Source organism: Gossypium hirsutum, chromosome D09 (genome assembly GCF_007990345.1).
Source record: "Gossypium hirsutum isolate 1008001.06 chromosome D09, Gossypium_hirsutum_v2.1, whole genome shotgun sequence".
In the NCBI taxonomy this organism is placed as follows: Eukaryota; Viridiplantae; Streptophyta; class Magnoliopsida; order Malvales; family Malvaceae; genus Gossypium; species Gossypium hirsutum.
Window position 1 is genome coordinate 3386120 of NC_053445.1, and position 18086 is coordinate 3404205.

The 18086-nt window shown below is 33.4% G+C and overlaps 1 protein-coding gene across 3 annotated transcripts; it reads left to right on the top strand.

Annotated features, from left to right (window-relative positions):
- Positions 1–6511: 6511 nt before the first annotated feature.
- On the top strand, positions 6512–9119 carry LOC107890453 (expansin-A5). 3 transcript variants are annotated; one of them, XM_041101590.1, is made up of 4 exons: positions 6512–6905; positions 7095–7270; positions 7764–8052; positions 8500–9119. In XM_041101590.1, the coding sequence occupies exons 1-4, from the start codon at positions 6769–6771 to the stop codon at positions 8807–8809; spliced, it is 912 nt and encodes a 303-aa protein (XP_040957524.1). In that variant the 5' UTR covers positions 6512–6768; the 3' UTR covers positions 8810–9119. The 3 variants fall into 3 exon arrangements, with proteins under 3 accessions (XP_040957524.1, XP_016670360.2, XP_016670359.2); XM_016814871.2 differs by having other exon boundaries at positions 6561–6826; XM_016814870.2 differs by having other exon boundaries at positions 6567–7270.
- The last annotated feature ends 8967 nt before the right edge of the window (positions 9120–18086 follow it).

Consider the following 18086-nt stretch of genomic DNA (forward strand, 5'->3'; position numbering starts at 1 on the left):
GTGGAGTAGATCGAAGATGACAGATCTTATCTCCCTAAGCAGTAGTGGAGCAGATTGAAGCCAGTAATCTTATCTTCCTGAAGTTGCAGTGGAGCGAATTAAAATAAAGGATTTTATCTCTTTGAAGTTGCAGTAGAGTAGATCGCATCAGGTATTATCTCTCTGAGGTTGTAGTGGAGCAGACCGAAGAATTAGGGTGTTCATTCGGTTAACCGACCCTAAATAACATTAACCGACCTGTCAAAATTTTTAACCGTTAACCGAACCAAAATTTTTTCAAAAAAATTAACCGAACCGAAATTTTTTCAGTTAATTCGGTCGGTTAACCGAAAATTAAATATTTTTTATTTTTGGTTAAAAATTAACTGAATTAACCGAATTACCCGAATTAACCGAATTAACCGAATTAATCGAATTACCCGAATTAACCGAATTGAATCACTACATAATTAGATTATTTTTATACTTTTAGACTTTAGTTTTAGTTTTAGTTTTAGAATTTTATTTTTATTTATTAAATTATTTGTAATTTTTATGATTGGGTTGGGTTGGGTAATTGGGTTGGGTTGAATACTTGAGTTTGGATTGGGTTTAGGTGAATAGTGGGCCTATTTATATATTATAATTTTATTTATTAATTTTTTTGGTTAAACCGAAAAAATTCGGTTAACCGACCGGTTTCGAACCGAATTAACCGTTAACCAAAAAATTAAAAAATAATTAATCGACCCCCGACTGAAAAAATTCGATTAACCGACCGATTAACCGAATTCGGTCGGTTAACTGAATTATTTCTATTTTACCTGAATTTTGCACACCCCTATGAAGAATTATAGATCTTATCTCCCTAAGCAGTAGTGGAGCAGATCAAAGATGGCAGATCTTATCTCCCTAAGCAGTAGTGGAGCAGATTGAAACCAGTAATCCTATCTCCCTGAAGTTGCAGTGGAGCAGATTAAAATAAAAGATCTTATCTCTCTGAAGTTGCAGTAGAGTAGATCGCATCAAGTCTTATCTCCCTGAAGTTGCAGTGGAGTAGGCTGAAAAATTACAAATCTTATCTCCCTAAGCAGTAGTGGAGCAGATCGAAGATGGCAGATCTTATCTCCCTAAGCAGTAGTGGATCTCCTTGAAGTTGCAGTAGAGCGGATTAAAATAAAGGATCTTATCTCTCTGAAGTTACAGTAGAGTAGATCGTATCAGTTCTTATCTCCCTGAGGTTGCAGTGGAGCAGACCGAAGAATTACAGATCTTATCTCCCTAAGCAGTAGTGGAGCAGATCGAAGATGACAGATCTTATCTCCCTAAGCAGTAGTGGAGCGGATTAAAATAAAAGATCTTATCTCTCTGAAGTTGCAGTAGAGTATATCGCATCAAGTCTTATCTCCCTGAGGTTACAGTGGAGCAGACCCAAGAATTACAGATCTTATCTCCCTAAGCAGTAGTGGAGCAGATCTAAGATGGCAGATCTTATCCCCCTAGGCAGTAGTGGAGCAGATTGAAGCCAGTAATCCTATCTCCCTGAAGTTGCAGTGGAGCGGATTAAAATAATAGATCTTATCTATCTGACGTTGCTGTAGAAATAGATCGCATCTGATCTTATCACCCTGAAGTTGCAGCGGAACAGATCGAGGAAGCAAGTTTTATCCCCCTAAAGTTGCAGTGGGGCAAACTGAAGATGGCAAATTCTATCTCCCCGACGTTGTAGAAGAGTGGATCAAGATACCAATTCCTATACCTCTGAAGATGCAGTAGGGTGGAATGTGGCTGCTTGAAGGAGAGCAACACCAAGATTCTGCATGACCAGGCAAATTTGGCCTTATTAAAGTCTTTGCTTCATTCCTGTTTCACGACAATGAGCAAAGAGGGGTAGCTGTCATAACCAAAATTTGCCCAGCCCATATATATTTCAAAAAGAGAAAAACAAATAAATAAAAATAAAACCAAATAAAAATAATAGTGAAGGCCAATAGCAGTTCATTTAAAAACCCGAATCAGCTAAACCTAAATGAACCCCAAACCCAATTTTCATAAACCCGAATAAATGCCCAAATACATAGCCCAGTTTATTTTAGCCCAAAAATAACCCAATTATAATGGCCCAAACGACCCAAATTCAGAAACCCTAGGGGTTTCTAGATTGTTCTGGTGCAGAAGCAATAGTGGACTCTTGCTTTTGCGCAGTAGACGAGCCCAACATAGACTTCACGCATGCATCACCACCGGGCGCGTGCAAGTGTGTGCTTCTGTTGCTCCAGGCTGGTAGAGTACCTGCAAATACATACGAAAAACAGCAACAAAGGATAACAGAAAAATCGAGGGAATAACAGATGGGATTTGGAGGATTTTATTTATTTATTTCTGTAATTTTGGCTATAAAAAGGCTAAGACGAATACTGTAAAGGGGGTACGGAGATTTGAAATTGAAAATCAGAGAAAAAAATTTCAGAATACGAAAGGTGATTCAAACTTTTACTTTGTTTTTGTTTTCGTCTTTTAATCTCTTTTTTCTGTGTTTCGTGTGATTGATTGTTCGAAAAGGAATAAAAGAAAGAGATTAGCGAGTAAAGAAGTACATGATTGCCGAATCGTCGGCCACTCCGTCATAATTAGAGTTGGGCGAGAGATCGGAGAGCCTCTGAGTGGTTGGTTCTTCGAACGGCGTAGAAGAATACACTCTCTGTTAGGTTTTTTTTAAAACAAATGAAAGAGGGCTGTTGTTTTTAGGGTTTTTTTAGCCTATGAGCACGGGAATAAAACGCTGTCGTTTGAAGTCAATACGATGAATTCGAAAGGCGTCGTTTGAAGGCCTAGCTTCGCGTGGTGACCCGATCCCGGGGCAGGATCCGCACATTCTAGTTCGTTGGATTATTTGCGCAACAAGTCCCTCTTTACTTTGATTAATTTCAATCTGATTACCTTTATTTTTTAAAAATTTGTACCGCATATTTGACTTTGTTTTTACTTAGATCCAAGCCTAAACGGTGTTGTTTTCTACATTTGATTTTGATTATTCTAAATTTTTGTGTTAAATTGCTATAATAGTCCCTATGATTTTCAGTGGTTTTCAATGCGGACGTTCGCTCATTTATTTCAAATCAACCATTAGAATTTTGTTTGAATTCAAAATACATCCATTTTCATTAAATTAATTGATTTATTATTAATTTCATTTTTTGTTATTATATTTAATAATATTTATATATATATCAGTTAACCTAATTTTACTATAAATTCTTTTATTAGGTAATATTATTTTATGTATTCATTACTTAATTTTATAAATATTTTTTTATATGTTTTTATATACTATCTTAGCATAATTTATACATACTTTTTTGTTCATGTATGTATATATATAATTAACTTCAAAATTTTTAATAATAATATCTCATATTTTTATATATATGTATATAAAATATGGTTTTTTTTAGTATACGTATGTATATATATAATAATATATGATTAAGTTCAAATGATATTTTTTATGCACACAAGCCTTATTCCTTTTAAATTTGTTATTTTGTTTTATTTATTTTAAGTTTTATATATATTATTACTATGTATATACTATTATTTATACTAGACTTTATTTATATAAATCAAAACGTAGGTATTAATTTTTAAGTTATTCATTTTTATTTTATTTCATTTTTTATTTTTTATTTTTTTTATAAATCTTTCATTAAAATTCATTCAAACCTTTTATTCGTTTTTAGTTTTATTACCAAATTGTATCAAATATTCATATTATTTATTATTATTATTGTTTTTTTCGCATTGTCTCAAAGTATTTTTTAATTGATTATTAATTTATGGGTTGCTTAATTATTAATATGGATGTTTGTATAATATGATTAAAATTAATGTTTGTATTTGCCTATTACTTGCTTGATTGCTTCTAGTTTAAGTTTAGATTGTTATTTATCTTTTACATTATATGTATTGTTATTCAATCATGTTCCAATTGTAAGAGTTGTATTTTATTAAAGTACTATAATCATTTTATTTTATAATTCCTAAAAAAGCTTGGTGTTCATAAGTCCTCGAGAGAATTGTGCCCTAACTTACTGGTCTTCAATTCTTCTTGATGAATTTAAATAATCAAGAGTTCATTTTATTAAAATCATACAATTGTTAAAATAAAGTTCTTAAGATTTCAAAATGTTGGATTCTAACATACTGGATATGACATTTTGTTATCTCGATTTTAAAATAAAGGCAATATTTGATGTTTAAGAATTTCGAGAAATTGAACCCTAACTTACTGGATTATGATTTCTCAATTGACTTAAATAATCAAATATCCTTCTTAAAACATATGATTTTTTAAAATTTAAAAGAGACGAATCTAACTTTGAAGATTGAACTGTTGCACTCTAACTCACTGAGTGTGGCGGTTTATTTCTTTGAAATGGGTCCGTTTATTTAGCCAACTCAATTATTGAAGCTTTCATTTCATTGGATCGTATTTAAAAATCTTTTCAAGTTTCGACACTAAGACATTAAACAATCAATTCGGTACCAATTTTGGGCGTTATGAGGGTGCTAACCCTTCCTCGTGCATAACTGACTCCTGAACTTGTTTTCTCAAAATTCGTAGACCTTAAGGTGATCCAATCACACCTCAATAAAAGATTGGTGGCGACTCCATTTTCAAAATCGATTCCCATTTTTCAAACATAAAAAAGGGGTTTCGACACAATATAACTAAGTTTAAGTTGTTGTTGTATTGTGATTAAATGTGTATTTATGTTTTATTGAAAGTTGAATTAGTTATGAATTAGTACTCAAATTGAACTTTTAACTTAGTTGAAATGAAATGGCATTTAATGGAAATGTTGAAATTGAATCCCGATGAGCTTGTAAAAGTCTCATATACGAGATTATGAGTTGATGCACGATAATTTTGAGCTCCAGCATTTGTTGCGGACTCGAAGATACATGTGGTACAGGTTTAGCTCGAACGAGTAACCTGGTGTCATTTTATAGGTTTAGCCTGGAAGGTTAACCTAACACTGATGTATATGATTAGCCCGGACGAGCATCTAATATTATTTTCACATGTATACTAAGTTCTTTTATAAATTTTCATCGGGTAAAATAAAGGATGAAAAATGTGGAACTATGAAGTTGATGTTGGCATAAGATGAACATGATATGGATATGTGATGTAAATTTAATTGAGATAGATATATGATTATTTGAGATTATACATATGCTCATAAACCAAAAGCTCATCTATTTGATGTTGTTATTTTATGCTTTGATAGGGAAATTTGTTTTGCATATTGTATTGTACATGATAAATGATTAAGGTAAGCAAATCGTTTATATTGTATGAGCTTATTAAGTATTTGTAACACTTACTTGCGATTACTATTTTCTCTGTAGATTTTGGACGTTTGGAATGTGTTAATAGGACCAACGAGAAGCACACACCTTTTATCTTCCGATTCGGTAGACTTTTGAATGTTTTGAGCTTGATTATATGTGGCATGTATATACGATGGCCAAATACATGTAATGCAATGTATATGTTTGTGTTTTGACATTGTTGAACTTTGGTTATATAAATATATGCATATGACAACTTAAGGAAATGATGAAAGGTCATTTGCAAACGTGAATGGTAAATCCTTGAATGTGATATGCATATCATCCTGCGTATGGCATGAAATGGTTAGGAATTATGGAATGACTTCTAATGGTTTATTTTCATTGTTATGTTTAGAGCCAAATGTGTCATAATGGTTTGTTGAATTGTGAAAATGATTATATGATAGGTTTTGGTAAGGAAATGTGCATGTTTTGAATAGGTTTGGTTGGCTTAAGAATGAATTTTAGGTTACTTTGGTAAGTTGGATTGAATCAAGTATCAAATGGACATATTTTTGGCCAAATCAGGTTCTTGTCTCGACGTCGATTTCTTCTCGTTACAACGTTGGCTAACAACCTGTGACCTCATGACGTCAAGTGGTTCAACGTCGTGACGTGACAAACTATTTAGCAACGTCACGACGTGAAAAGTTCCTCGTCACGACGACAACCTTGTATTTTGTAAATTTTACAATTTGATCCTTATTCGATCCCAGGTCAATGCTAGAGCTCATGTAAGCTCGTAGTAAGCTCGAAAAATGTTTTAACTTCTCTCTGAATGACTTACAATAAGATTGGTAATGATTTTTTATTTGAATTATCTGTTAAATGCCTGAATTTGTTCTGGTTTGTACTGTAACAAACTGTAACTCAGTCCTGATAATTAGAACAGACTAGGGGTGTTATAACGTAAACTTATAATGACAAGCCATTTGATTACTTACCTCTAAACTCTCTATAAGGCTTTGACACGCTGCGCAAGTGACACCTTGTGACTGGCACTAACTGCCCATTTTTACTGTCGACTCTGCCTTGCCCTGAAATGCCATCAACAGAGCTTATATTCCGTTTAAGGATGCTACTTTATTCTACTTCAAGTATAGTCGAATTTCGGTGTGGACCTTTGAAAAAAAATTTCAAAGGATATTTTGAGCCAAAATTCACTTAAACCCCAGACTGTTAAAACGATTCGTAAAATTCATGGCTTCCTTTGTCCTGTTGTCCCCTCAAATCGACAGCCCCCATTAAAACCACGCGTTTTTGAGCCTAAGAAAACAGCCTCTGTTTGCCATAAAACTTCCCCAGCTATCCCCCATATTTAAAAAAAGAAAGAAAATCCCTACATTTTTTCCACAAAATCAATCAAGCCTCCGAAAAAAGAACCCACTAATGCAGTGGGTTGGTCCCAAGTCCCAACAGCTCAAATGGCGTTCAAATTGTCAGTCAGGTTTGATTTTGACTGCCCTCTATTTATTCCCCTTCCAACACCACCCCTCTTTTCATTTCCATAAACAACTCCTTTCAAGGTTCATTTACTACTCCCCATTCTTTTTCATTTCCTCTTCCAGTTTTCTCTTTTTTCACTTTAAAACAGCAAAATGGGAAAAAAATGGGGTTTGCTGCTTGTATTCTCCAGTAGTTTTAGACTTTTTTAAGCACAAATTTATCATTTCTGAGTGGCTTGTGGAGTTTGTATTTGTTTTTTTCATGTGCAGAGCAATGGCAATTTTGGGGTTTTTTGTAGTTGTGTTACTTGTTCAAGTCGTCAACTTTGTTGATGGTTTTCCATGGAATCATCATCATAGTCATCGTCCCCATCGTGGATATCATGGACCATGGATCAATGCTCATGCCACTTTCTATGGAGGTGGTGATGCGTCTGGAACAATGGGTACATTTCAATTTTCAACCCCCCCCTTCACATTTTCCTCCTTTTGGTTGTTTAAGCGTTAAACGTGAGTGTCAAATAATGCATGGATTGGATTTGTTGTTTGAGGTAAATGGTCTGTAAAATTATGCATTTTGTTTTTTCTACTTAATCCATTAGTATTTATTTAAAATTTTATTCATTTCTATTATTATAAACTGGTTCATATAAGTAAAAACTATGAGTATTCTATCAATCACATTTATTTTTAACAAAAAAAAAGTAGATAGAGTTTTTAATAAAATCAATTTATTCTTTGATTTAATGAATCAAGGTTAATTTACTCATATTTTTTTAATGAAAAAAACATACAATTTAATTAGTAATATAAGTATATTTTTATTAGTACAATTTTTTCAACATTGGCTTATATATATATCGAGTGTTGGGTAATAATATCTCATCATCAAATATGTGGTAGAAAAGTTGGATTTACATAATGGGGTTTTGGGTGTAGGTGGAGCATGTGGGTATGGAAACCTGTATAGCCAAGGATATGGTGTTAATACAGCAGCATTGAGCAGTGCATTGTTTGACAATGGAATGAGCTGTGGTGCATGTTATGAGCTGAGGTGCGTGAATGACCCGCAATGGTGCTTGCCTGGTTCCATTGTGGTCACCGCCACTAACTTCTGCCCACCCGGTGGCTGGTGTGACCCTCCTAACCACCACTTTGACCTCTCTCAGCCTATTTTCCAGCACATTGCTCAGTACAAAGCTGGAATTGTCCCTGTTATTTACAGAAGGTAACCATAATTGCTTATTTTTCACCTCGAAATTTCAAACAATAAAAATCCCATTGTACTTGTCGGTTATTTTGAACAGTTAAACTGTTAAAAACCTGATAAGTTCTATATGTATTTTTCAAAAAAAAAAAGAGTTAATGAGGTTTACTTTTTAAATATTTTATTTTTATTAGATTATGATACACTTACTTCACCTAAATCTTTTATCTTCAATTAAAGATTTGAAAGGGATTACGGATAGTACTAATCATTGTATAAAAAAAATATTTTTTAAATTTTAATTAAAATATAAAAATGGCAGAAATATCTTTATAGTAATGATTTTTATTTTAAAAAATTATTAATTTTTAATTGAGTTGAAACATGATTGATGGACCACGTTAATTTAGATAATCTTTAAAAAATGGTAATTACATTTAATGATAGAAAAACTGAATTGTTTTGCAGGGTAAGATGCAGGAGAATTGGGGGAATAAGGTTCACCATTAATGGCCATTCTTACTTCAATTTAGTGCTTATAACCAATGTTGGAGGTGCCGGTGATGTCCATTCAGTCGCCATTAAAGGTTCAAGGACCAGATGGCAACAAATGTCCAGAAACTGGGGCCAAAACTGGCAAAGCAATGCTTACCTCAATGGCCAAAGCCTCTCCTTTCTCGTTACAACCAGTGATGGCCGCAGTGTCCTCTCTTACAACATTGCTCCCCCTGGTTGGTCCTTCGGTCAAACCTACACCGGCCGCCAGTTCCGCTTCTAAGATCCGACGCAAATGTTATGACTGTTCTTTTAGGGCGAGTTAAAGTAGAATTTGAACCCAAAGCTTTATTATTATTTTAATGGCGAGTTTTTGCAGTTCAGTTGGCTTTGAATTGAAGCCTGTAAGTTAACTGCTTAATCAAATTATGAAGGGGTGTTTTTTTTTTTTTTAATGCCAAAGGCACTTTTGCTCTGCTTGTGACAAGCCATTGAAATGCTCCCTTTTCTGCTGATGGCTAATGTCTTTGTTTTTATGTACTTTTGAACACAATTATTGGTGAATTTTAGAAAGATTTAGCGATTTGTAGTGATGATAGAAAGTTCTTTTTGTTCATTATTATTCAAGTATTTTTCATCATTATTTTTACTTTTACCAGAATGTTACGTCTCTGTCGCACGACTTCAATTCTTTTCATGGTAAATTACACAGGTTACCCGATTAGTATTTTTTTCATTTTTGTTAATCCAATGATTTTTTTAAATTTGGTTTCTTTTAATTAATAGAGATTTTGATGTGATAATGAAAATATTGATATAATAATAAATTTAGTTCTTAATTTTTATATTTTTTATTAATTTTAAAATTTTAATCTTCAAAATTTACGTTCCTCTTTTGCTTCCTCACCAGCATTTTACCATCGTAGCCTCCATCTCCACCTCCACCTCCTTCACCTTTTTTCAAAAAAAAAACTTAGTGCCTGAAGGGTGAACTAAATTCTCTATGGTAGTGGCATCTCTTAGTGTTTGAAGAGAAATTTTTCGAGTCATTTCTTGTAGCTGAACAATTTCCCGTTGAATCATGAAAGTCAAATTTAAGCAAAAACTCATGACAAACTTGACCATGGTTAACATGAATCTTGAACTCACCTTGCCCAACATGCGAAGCTTCCCAAGCAAATTCATGGTAAGCTTTTGTTGTTATCAACGACTGAGTTATTAACAAACTGAGATTCTAGGTAGTGGGTAGCAAAAGTTGAGTTAACAACGATCACCTTTACATGCTTTAAACTTGGTGATGGGGTTGAACTTTTCTTTTCCTACAATGGTTGAAAATTAAGTTGCATAATCAAAGACAAAAACACCATTGAAAATTGAGTAAAACATGGTAAATTTTTAAATGGAGAAAAAGGAGGGGGGAAGTGTACCTACAACTAAGTTGAAAGGACTATTTGAGATTCCAGGCTCTCGATTGATGACGCTTTTGCTCCTTGGAAACTTGGAGGCTAAAGAAGTTGCAACACAAATTTTTCTAAGCAAAGTTGGACTTTCTCCTTTTGTATCCACCATTTTTACCAACAATCTTTCACCAAAAGAGCACCTTACACCACTACTAACATTCTCATCTTTCGTTACCCTTCTTGTCATCAGAGTTCCCACTAAATTAGACCGCTCTTTCATCGGAGTACATCGTAACAGAAAACTTCCACCACAAGACTAGTTCCTATGGAATCCTATCAAATCTGTTTGTGTTTCAAATTTCTTTACTTTTGTTTTCTATTTTGATGTACTCCTGATATATAGGATATTTCAAATTTCTTTACTCTTGTTTGCTGTTTTGGTGTACTCTTGATATATAGGAGTTAGTTTCAGGCTTTATATATGTATATATATCATTGAAATGAGAAATGAAAAGTGCAGAATTCCATTCTTCTATCATGGTATCAATACGTTAACTTTTTTTCCATCATGAACACCAGCAACTCTGCACCCATTATCCACAATACAAATGAACCTTAGAACACCTTGATTACTATCAATGTTGCAGCCCAAAGTCCATTAAAACTCACATCTACCAATTATGTTTCATAGAAACTATAGTTTCAAACCTTGTTCATAGGATATGATCTTTTGGGATATAACGATAGATCAAAACCTTGCCCACTGCTACCATCACCAAAAACCAAGTTACTACGTCAAATCCTGTCTATACAATATGGATTTGATAGGATCAATTAATTCTGATTGTGATAATTGGTTCCCTATCTCCTGCAATAATTTTTTTTATAGCACGAGCCAAAACTATAAGAGAAGCATGGACAATCTTAGCCACTAGTTATTTGAAACCATTCTAAGGATGAATCAAGCAAGTGAAAACTCACTTTAAGAATCTTACTAAGGGATCTCTTAGCATTACAGAATTCTTTCTGACCATTAAGGCTAAAGTAGATGAGCTTGCCATTCTCAATGCGCTAGTCGACGATGAATTCTTCACTGACAAGATCCTAGACAATCTTGGTGAAGACTACAGAGATTTGATTTGTGCAGTCCAATCTAGAGACAATACAATCTCTTTTAAAGAATCATATGATAACTTTTCAATTTTGAAGCCTCTTTCCAAGGTACCAAAAGTGATCCATTATATTTTCTACTTCTACTAACCCAACAAATCACACCAACAGCAAGGGCCACAAATTTTCAAACTCTGGCACTACCATAGGACACATCAACAACCTTGTGCTCTGATACCAATTGTTAAAAAAATTCGGTTCAAAAATGATTTCTTACACAGTGGAAAATATTTTTTTTAAATCGATACGATTCTTTATATTTATAACAATAAACCCTAGACTGAAATCATACTTATTTTTCGGATAGTCAAATCCTTATCGTTCCTGGATTTCAACCAAATAATCTTTTCTACTATTCTCATACCACAAATTGCTTCGAATGTGGACTCAAACAAATCAAATCAAATCAAAACACGGAACTAGAAGTAGTTTTCTTTTCTTAAGTGTAAAAATAAAAATTCTTTTCTCAAATAGAAACCGACAGAATTGTTATTCCGAAAAAATAGATTTAATAATTGAGAATAAATTCTCTCTATTTTTTGGCAGAGTAACAATATCTTAAAATGTGTAAATAGTCATGTTGATGCCATCTATTTATAAGGAGAGAAGGTAGAACATTTATTAAATTGTAGAAATTTATTTCAATTAGGACCATATCTCTCCTTGTAATTCACATGAGATATCTTCATGCGAAGCAATTAAGTAGTCCATATCCAAATGGTTAGAGGTTATGTTAGATCAAATGTCGCTAATGATCTAGCTACTCCAAATAAAATACAAAGCAATGACTCCATTGGAAGAGGTTGTACATGATGTTCCCAACTCCGGTAACGAGGACCACTATATTGTCATCGAACATCAGGAATTAGACGATAAAAGTCAATAAGAGTTTGGAACCGGAGACCATGAGAATACATTAAATATAACTGAAAGTGTCTTTAGTCCAATTAACATAGAGGTAAATGTAGAAGTAGAAGTAGCAATATATGTAGTAATAACCACTGATATGGAGCTTCAACTAATTTTGAGTGAAAGTATAGACGAGCCGGTACATTTTCTAGTCATCTTTGATGAGACGCCAACCGAAGAAGACGAGGAGTTCATATCGTTCTCGTTCGATAATAGAGGAAAAGCTCAGATTAATAGATCCTCATTCAACATTAAGGTGAAAATGCTTGAGGTAATAATACCCCAAAACACATTATGGGGTTAGCTCGAACTTGACGTCAAGTGGCTTGTAATGTGGATGTTGCGTTGATAAAAAATAATGCAACATTAATGGAATCGACCAATGGTGCTGGTTTATATATCTCGATGGAGGAACAAACGAAGAGTCAAAGTGTCGAGGGCCAACTAGAAGTTCTTCTTTGGTGGTGATTTCGATGGTCTTGATTTTTTTAAGGACTTATATCTTCCGTTTTAGTTAGTTTTTACAGTTATGTGTTGACACCGTGAAGTGATAGAACCGAGAAATTAAATAAGTCTGAAACTGTACTTGATGTCGTGACATTGCACCCTAATGTCGCGACACCCAAGTTAGAACGCCGCATATATTGAAGAGCTAGGTTTTATCCAAATTTTTTATGTTGGCGGTTTGTTATCCACGACCCTTACACAATGCGATACTACATGATTGAACTGACCAAGCAAAAACAGGACAACCCGACTAACCTCGCAACACTCTCACGAAAAATCAAGTAGTCTCTTATCTTATCTTTCGGGTGCACATTAGGGACAATGTGCCAAATAAAGTGTGGGGGTAACATAAATTTTTTTATTTTTTTATGGTTTTTGTTTATTCTCGATAATTTTTCGCGGAATATTTTTTTCTTTTCTTGTGTGTGTTTGTGCTTGAGCTTGTAGAAATACAACTGATCGGTTAGGTGCATGTGAATAGGGTGTTTGTATAAACTGTAAATCTAGACTGATCATAAACAATTTTAATGTGTTTATTTTTAGACTAGTGGTTCAATTTGTTACACTATAAATGGGAAAATGTAGTTAAGCATACCAAGTGATAAAGGTATACATGAGGAGGCATATATGGTTGTTTGAATTCTATCACTAGGTTAATGAAATCTATGGATATTGAAACTATATAGTATAATAAGTATAAAAACCTTACAGGTATATGCTTAAAAATAAAAATTAATGAGAGAACAAAAACATTGTGAGGGTCAAAAGCAAAGGGAATGCAATAAAAGCATAGAACGGTTAAAAGAAATGTGAGTGAAGAGTGAACGAAATTAAAATAAATAAAAAAGTATGAGTGTTGGTGATACGATCTCAGTTTAGTAGTTGAATTGGAGTCGTTTAGTTCCCAATCGTAAGCGAAAAAGTATATTTGAATAAGATGATTCAAGTAAAAGAAAATAAGATTGGGTTTAAAGAAGTCAAGTAGGTTTGGAATAAAGATGGGTATGTATTCGGTTTAGGCTAAAAAGAATGTGAAATAGGTTTGGTCAAATTCGGTTTAGGTTTAATTAAGAAATGGATTTGGTTTTGGTATGAATTGGAATTGGGTATTGGTACAAAATGGTATGAGATTGATTTTTGGTATGAAATAAACCAAATTGGCTCAAAAAGGTCAAGGATGAACCAACACTAAAGAAGAGTGTTGACCCGAAGCTTATAGGACCTAAAAGAGTCGAAATTGCTGATTTAGGAACCTTGACCCGATATTTGGGAAAGTATGAACCAATGGTATTAAGGGTGAACGCCACACTCGGGTTTAAGGAGTGATAAGTTCAGAAAAAAAAGACTCGAAAAGACGCCACTAGTAGCTAGATAAGTCTTACGGGTCTAGAACGAAATTTGAGAGAAAATGTCTCACAAATTCGGCAGCAATTCATTAACAAAATGTCAAAAGTCCTTTACAAAATGAAATTTTAGCTATTTATAAGCAGCATTTAAGCTAGCCGAATAGTCACTTACATCCTTAGATATTAAGCAATTGAATTCATCTAATGGCTTAGCTAAATTCGGCTGAACATGGATAGCTTCTAGAATAAGCATTGAACCTTGGAAAATTTAGGATGGTGCATGGAAGAGCTAGATTCGGCTAATGAGCTTAAATAAGCTCATTTAAGTTGCATCTTTTGGCTGAAAAGTGGCCAGCAATTTAATAGGAAATTGATCAGCCAATTGAAGTGTGAAAGCTCAGCTTTGAAGAGTCCTTGAGTGTGAACACCATGAACTGAATAGCCAAAATGTATCTAGCAATGTGAAAGAAATAAATGACAGCTACATTGAACCCATTTTTAATGCATTCCATACATGTATCGCCAGATACATTGAACCCAACATGCATGAATCTTGTTAAATGCTCTCCACATTCGGCCAACCTACAAAATGAGCAAAATGAACTTAATTAATTGATATTCAGCTGAAACATAATTAAAACATAATCTGGACATCTTAAAACCTTATAATTAAAACAAAATACAATTAATTAAACTAAAACCTAATTAATTCGGTTAAGACAAGACAAATTAAAAACATGCAATAAAAACATATTTATAGGTTGTAGGAATTAAGATGACTTAATAACATGTAAGAAAAACATATTTAACATGCATAATTAAATTCGTCCAAATTTAAGACCAATTAAACAACAAAAAGTAATTGAGCTATATTTAACTAAATTAACTAACTCAAATAATTATTTCAGCTACTATATTAATGTCTAAATAATATTGAGCCGAATCCTAAGTGTTTGAGCTAAAATTGAGCTGGTTCGAGCTCATTGAGCTGAAATGGAACTTAATTCAACTTGCAACAAATTGCACGAAATGCTCATTGAGTTGGTCCAAGCTTCTTCAATGTGTCCAACCAAGGTCTCACCCCAAACTTTATCTACTAAAGCCGAAACAGCCTCCTTGAATTGTTTGGCTCGTGATCGGGTGATAGGACCTTAGGGCAACTCCAAAGGTTCCTTGTTCGAGCTAGGTAGAACTCGAGGCGTGGTCGTATCAGCTAGAGAAAATCTCACTCATAGTTGCACAAATACTTGTGATTTGCTTATACTTCTAAATACTATAAGTGTTCAAAGCATGGATAAAAGAAACTGAGTAAGTAGAATTCGAACCACCTGTACTCTTCAACTGTAGATGTCATACCTGTGTATGTGTTTTGATGGAATAATATGTTTAGCTTTCTTTAACCTATTTGCTTTGTAACGTATTGGACTAGCATGTTTGAAAGTAAAAATCATGAATCGTTCAGATATCTAGCTAGAATTGCTTGTTTAGCCAAAATTTCTTATCTCCGACACTTTAAAACCAATTCCACATATGAAACATTCTTAAGTGCATTGTTTGTGTTTTCTTCTTCTTTTATTTTGTTTGCTTGGGGACAAGTAACGAGTTAAATGTGGGGGGATTTGACCTGCCACAATTCGTTGTGACAAATTTGGTACTTTCTAACATTTAATGAGTTTGTTTTTCTAGCCCTATTGTGTTATTTTAATGCATTTTTTGTTTCAGTAGTTTAGATTTAATTATTAGCAAAATAAGAGTTTTTACACATTTTCTAGTGTTTCGATGACCTATTAGGCCAACTCGGGCCTCGAGAATGACTAATGGGCTACTTAAGTGTGCAGGGTGCCATTTTAGGCCAAAGAAAATAATGGACGACTATAGTGTCACAACACAGGCATGTAGTGTCACGACGCCAAACATCGAATCTCCCAGGGAGGAAACAGAGGTGACATCGCAACGAGGGGAGCCTTAACGACGTGACGATATCTTGAATAAGAGCGGTCACATTTTGATTGTCACATTTCTAGACATGAGCTTAAATTGTCACATTTCTCCTAAGCATAAGCTTGAAATTGTTCATCCAAAACAATATGATTCTCTCAAACATGAGCTTAATTTTTTTTATCATTCCTAAGCATGAGATTAAATTGCACATGAAAAAGAATTGAACTATGTCATGACTTGATCCTTTAAATACAAGGATATGTAGGCAACTTAGTTTCATTGCCAAATTTAGTTCAAACGGAAAAAAAAATCTTGATGGTGTTCTTTAAAGCTTGCAAATCTTGTTAATACAATTCAAAGATGAAGAAAATCATCGACATTAGAAGCAAATAAAGTGTTGAGACTTGCCCACTTTCTACGCTTAATAAAAGTTGTGTGCATGACCAAGTCTCTATGTACGTTACTAAGTAATAGGGGGATTTGTAGAAGGAAAAATTTTGAATCAATCAGAAATCATCATGTGTAATTATTGTTTATCTCTAATTAAATTAATTAAAAAGAGATAAATCAAGAAATTAAATCCCTTTAGAACTCTTTTATAAAGCAACCGTATTCTTTAAGGATTATTTTTCTCTAATTAATTTAAAATAATATAAGATAAACAATAAACAATAGAGTTTAATCCTTGGAGACAACTCAAACGAAGATGTTATATTCTACAAGAACTTTGTTTTACTTGACTGACTAGCATTATAAAATGGGATCACCTCCAAGCTATTCAACACAACTTCACTACTTTAGAAGTTCAAAAGTTTGGAAATTGCTTAAAGAGAAGATTTTGAAGACTAGAAGTTCTCTCTAAAATCTCATGAAATCTCTAAAGAAATTGAAAATATTTTGATGTATGGTTCATTACTTTTAAAGAAAACTACTTTCCAATATTGTTCAACTGATAAAAATGAGGCTAAATTCATTCTTAAAGATCAAGCCTAAAAGGCCTTTAAAGTGAATCATCAATCCAAGGTCAAGTTTCAAAGACCCTTGGTTAAAAGCTTTCCCCAATCTAGTTACACCAACATAAAAAAAAGATAAAAACCCATTCTTCAGGATCAAGTCTAAAAGACCCTTGAAGCAGAATCTTCCATCCAAGATCAAGTCTCAAATAACCTTGGATAAAAGCTTTTTCCGATTTAGTTGCACCAACTCAAAGAAGATAAAACCCATTCTTCAATATCAAGCTTAGAAGACCCTTGAAGCAAAATCGTCCATCCCAAATCAAGTCTTGACAACCTTTGAAGCAAACATCATTGATTCAAGATCAAGTATCAAAGACCTTTTAACCTAATCAAATCAAATTCTCAAGCAAGCATCTCACTAAACCAAGTTTCAAGATCACGTCTCGACGACCCTTGAAGCATATCCAAGATTAAGTCTAGATGACCCTTAGATTGAAGCTCTTAAAGAGAAGAATCAAAGAATTTCTTTGTATTTGAGAAACTTTTAAAAGTTATAACTCATAATTCATACATAAAAATTCTTTGATTTATTCCAATTTTTTAGGTTAATATTCAACTTGAAATTTATGTATACAATAAATGTGATAAAAAATATAGTTTAGTTTCTTATCTCTATCTCCAATACTAAAAATTCATTTAATAAATATTGGATAAAATAACATCCTAATTAATTAATATGTTATAGTTTAAGAAATTTAATTGTTTAAGTGATTGACCATTTTTAATTTATAAGTGTCATTAGAAAATAAATAATTTGATAATCGAATTAATAATAAATTAAAATATAATTATTTTGTTACATTATTAAAAATTTACTAGGAATAAAATATTTATTGGTGATGTGGATGTGGCAAATGAGTTCCACATCCTAGTGTCACGGGCCGCAGTTCAAAGCCCGTGACCATCGCACCAAATGCATCCAATGGAGGTCTATTGCTCAGATGGGGATCATTTGGCTCACGAGAACTGGCCCGATTCAATGAGATACTAAAGAAGCCTGTCAGATTGAAGCCTGGTTGGCCCGATAGCGAAGAGATGGCAACTTAGGCTAATATGGTAACTAATCTTAGAAGATATGATATTATAATCTTAGAGATCTTAGATATGATATGGAATCTTATAAGATATTATTTTATAAGATTACATATCTTATCTAAGATATGGAATCTTAGAAGATATGATATTATATTCTTAGAGATTTGATGGTAGGTAAACTTTAATCTCGTCCGTCGATGTAATTGTATCTTGACCGTCGGTTTTGGGGGAGCTCA

Excerpts from the sequence above, each read along its gene's own strand:
- LOC107890453 (XM_016814870.2), top strand. The coding sequence starts at position 6,769 with ATGCAGTGGGTTGGTCCCAAGTCCCAACAGCTCAAATGGCGTTCAAAT. Across the intron at positions 7,271-7,763 it reads TGATGCGTCTGGAACAATGG|GTGGAGCATGTGGGTATGGA; the intron begins GTACATTTCAAT and ends TTTTGGGTGTAG. Across the intron at positions 8,053-8,499 it reads GTCCCTGTTATTTACAGAAG|GGTAAGATGCAGGAGAATTG; the intron begins GTAACCATAATT and ends ATTGTTTTGCAG.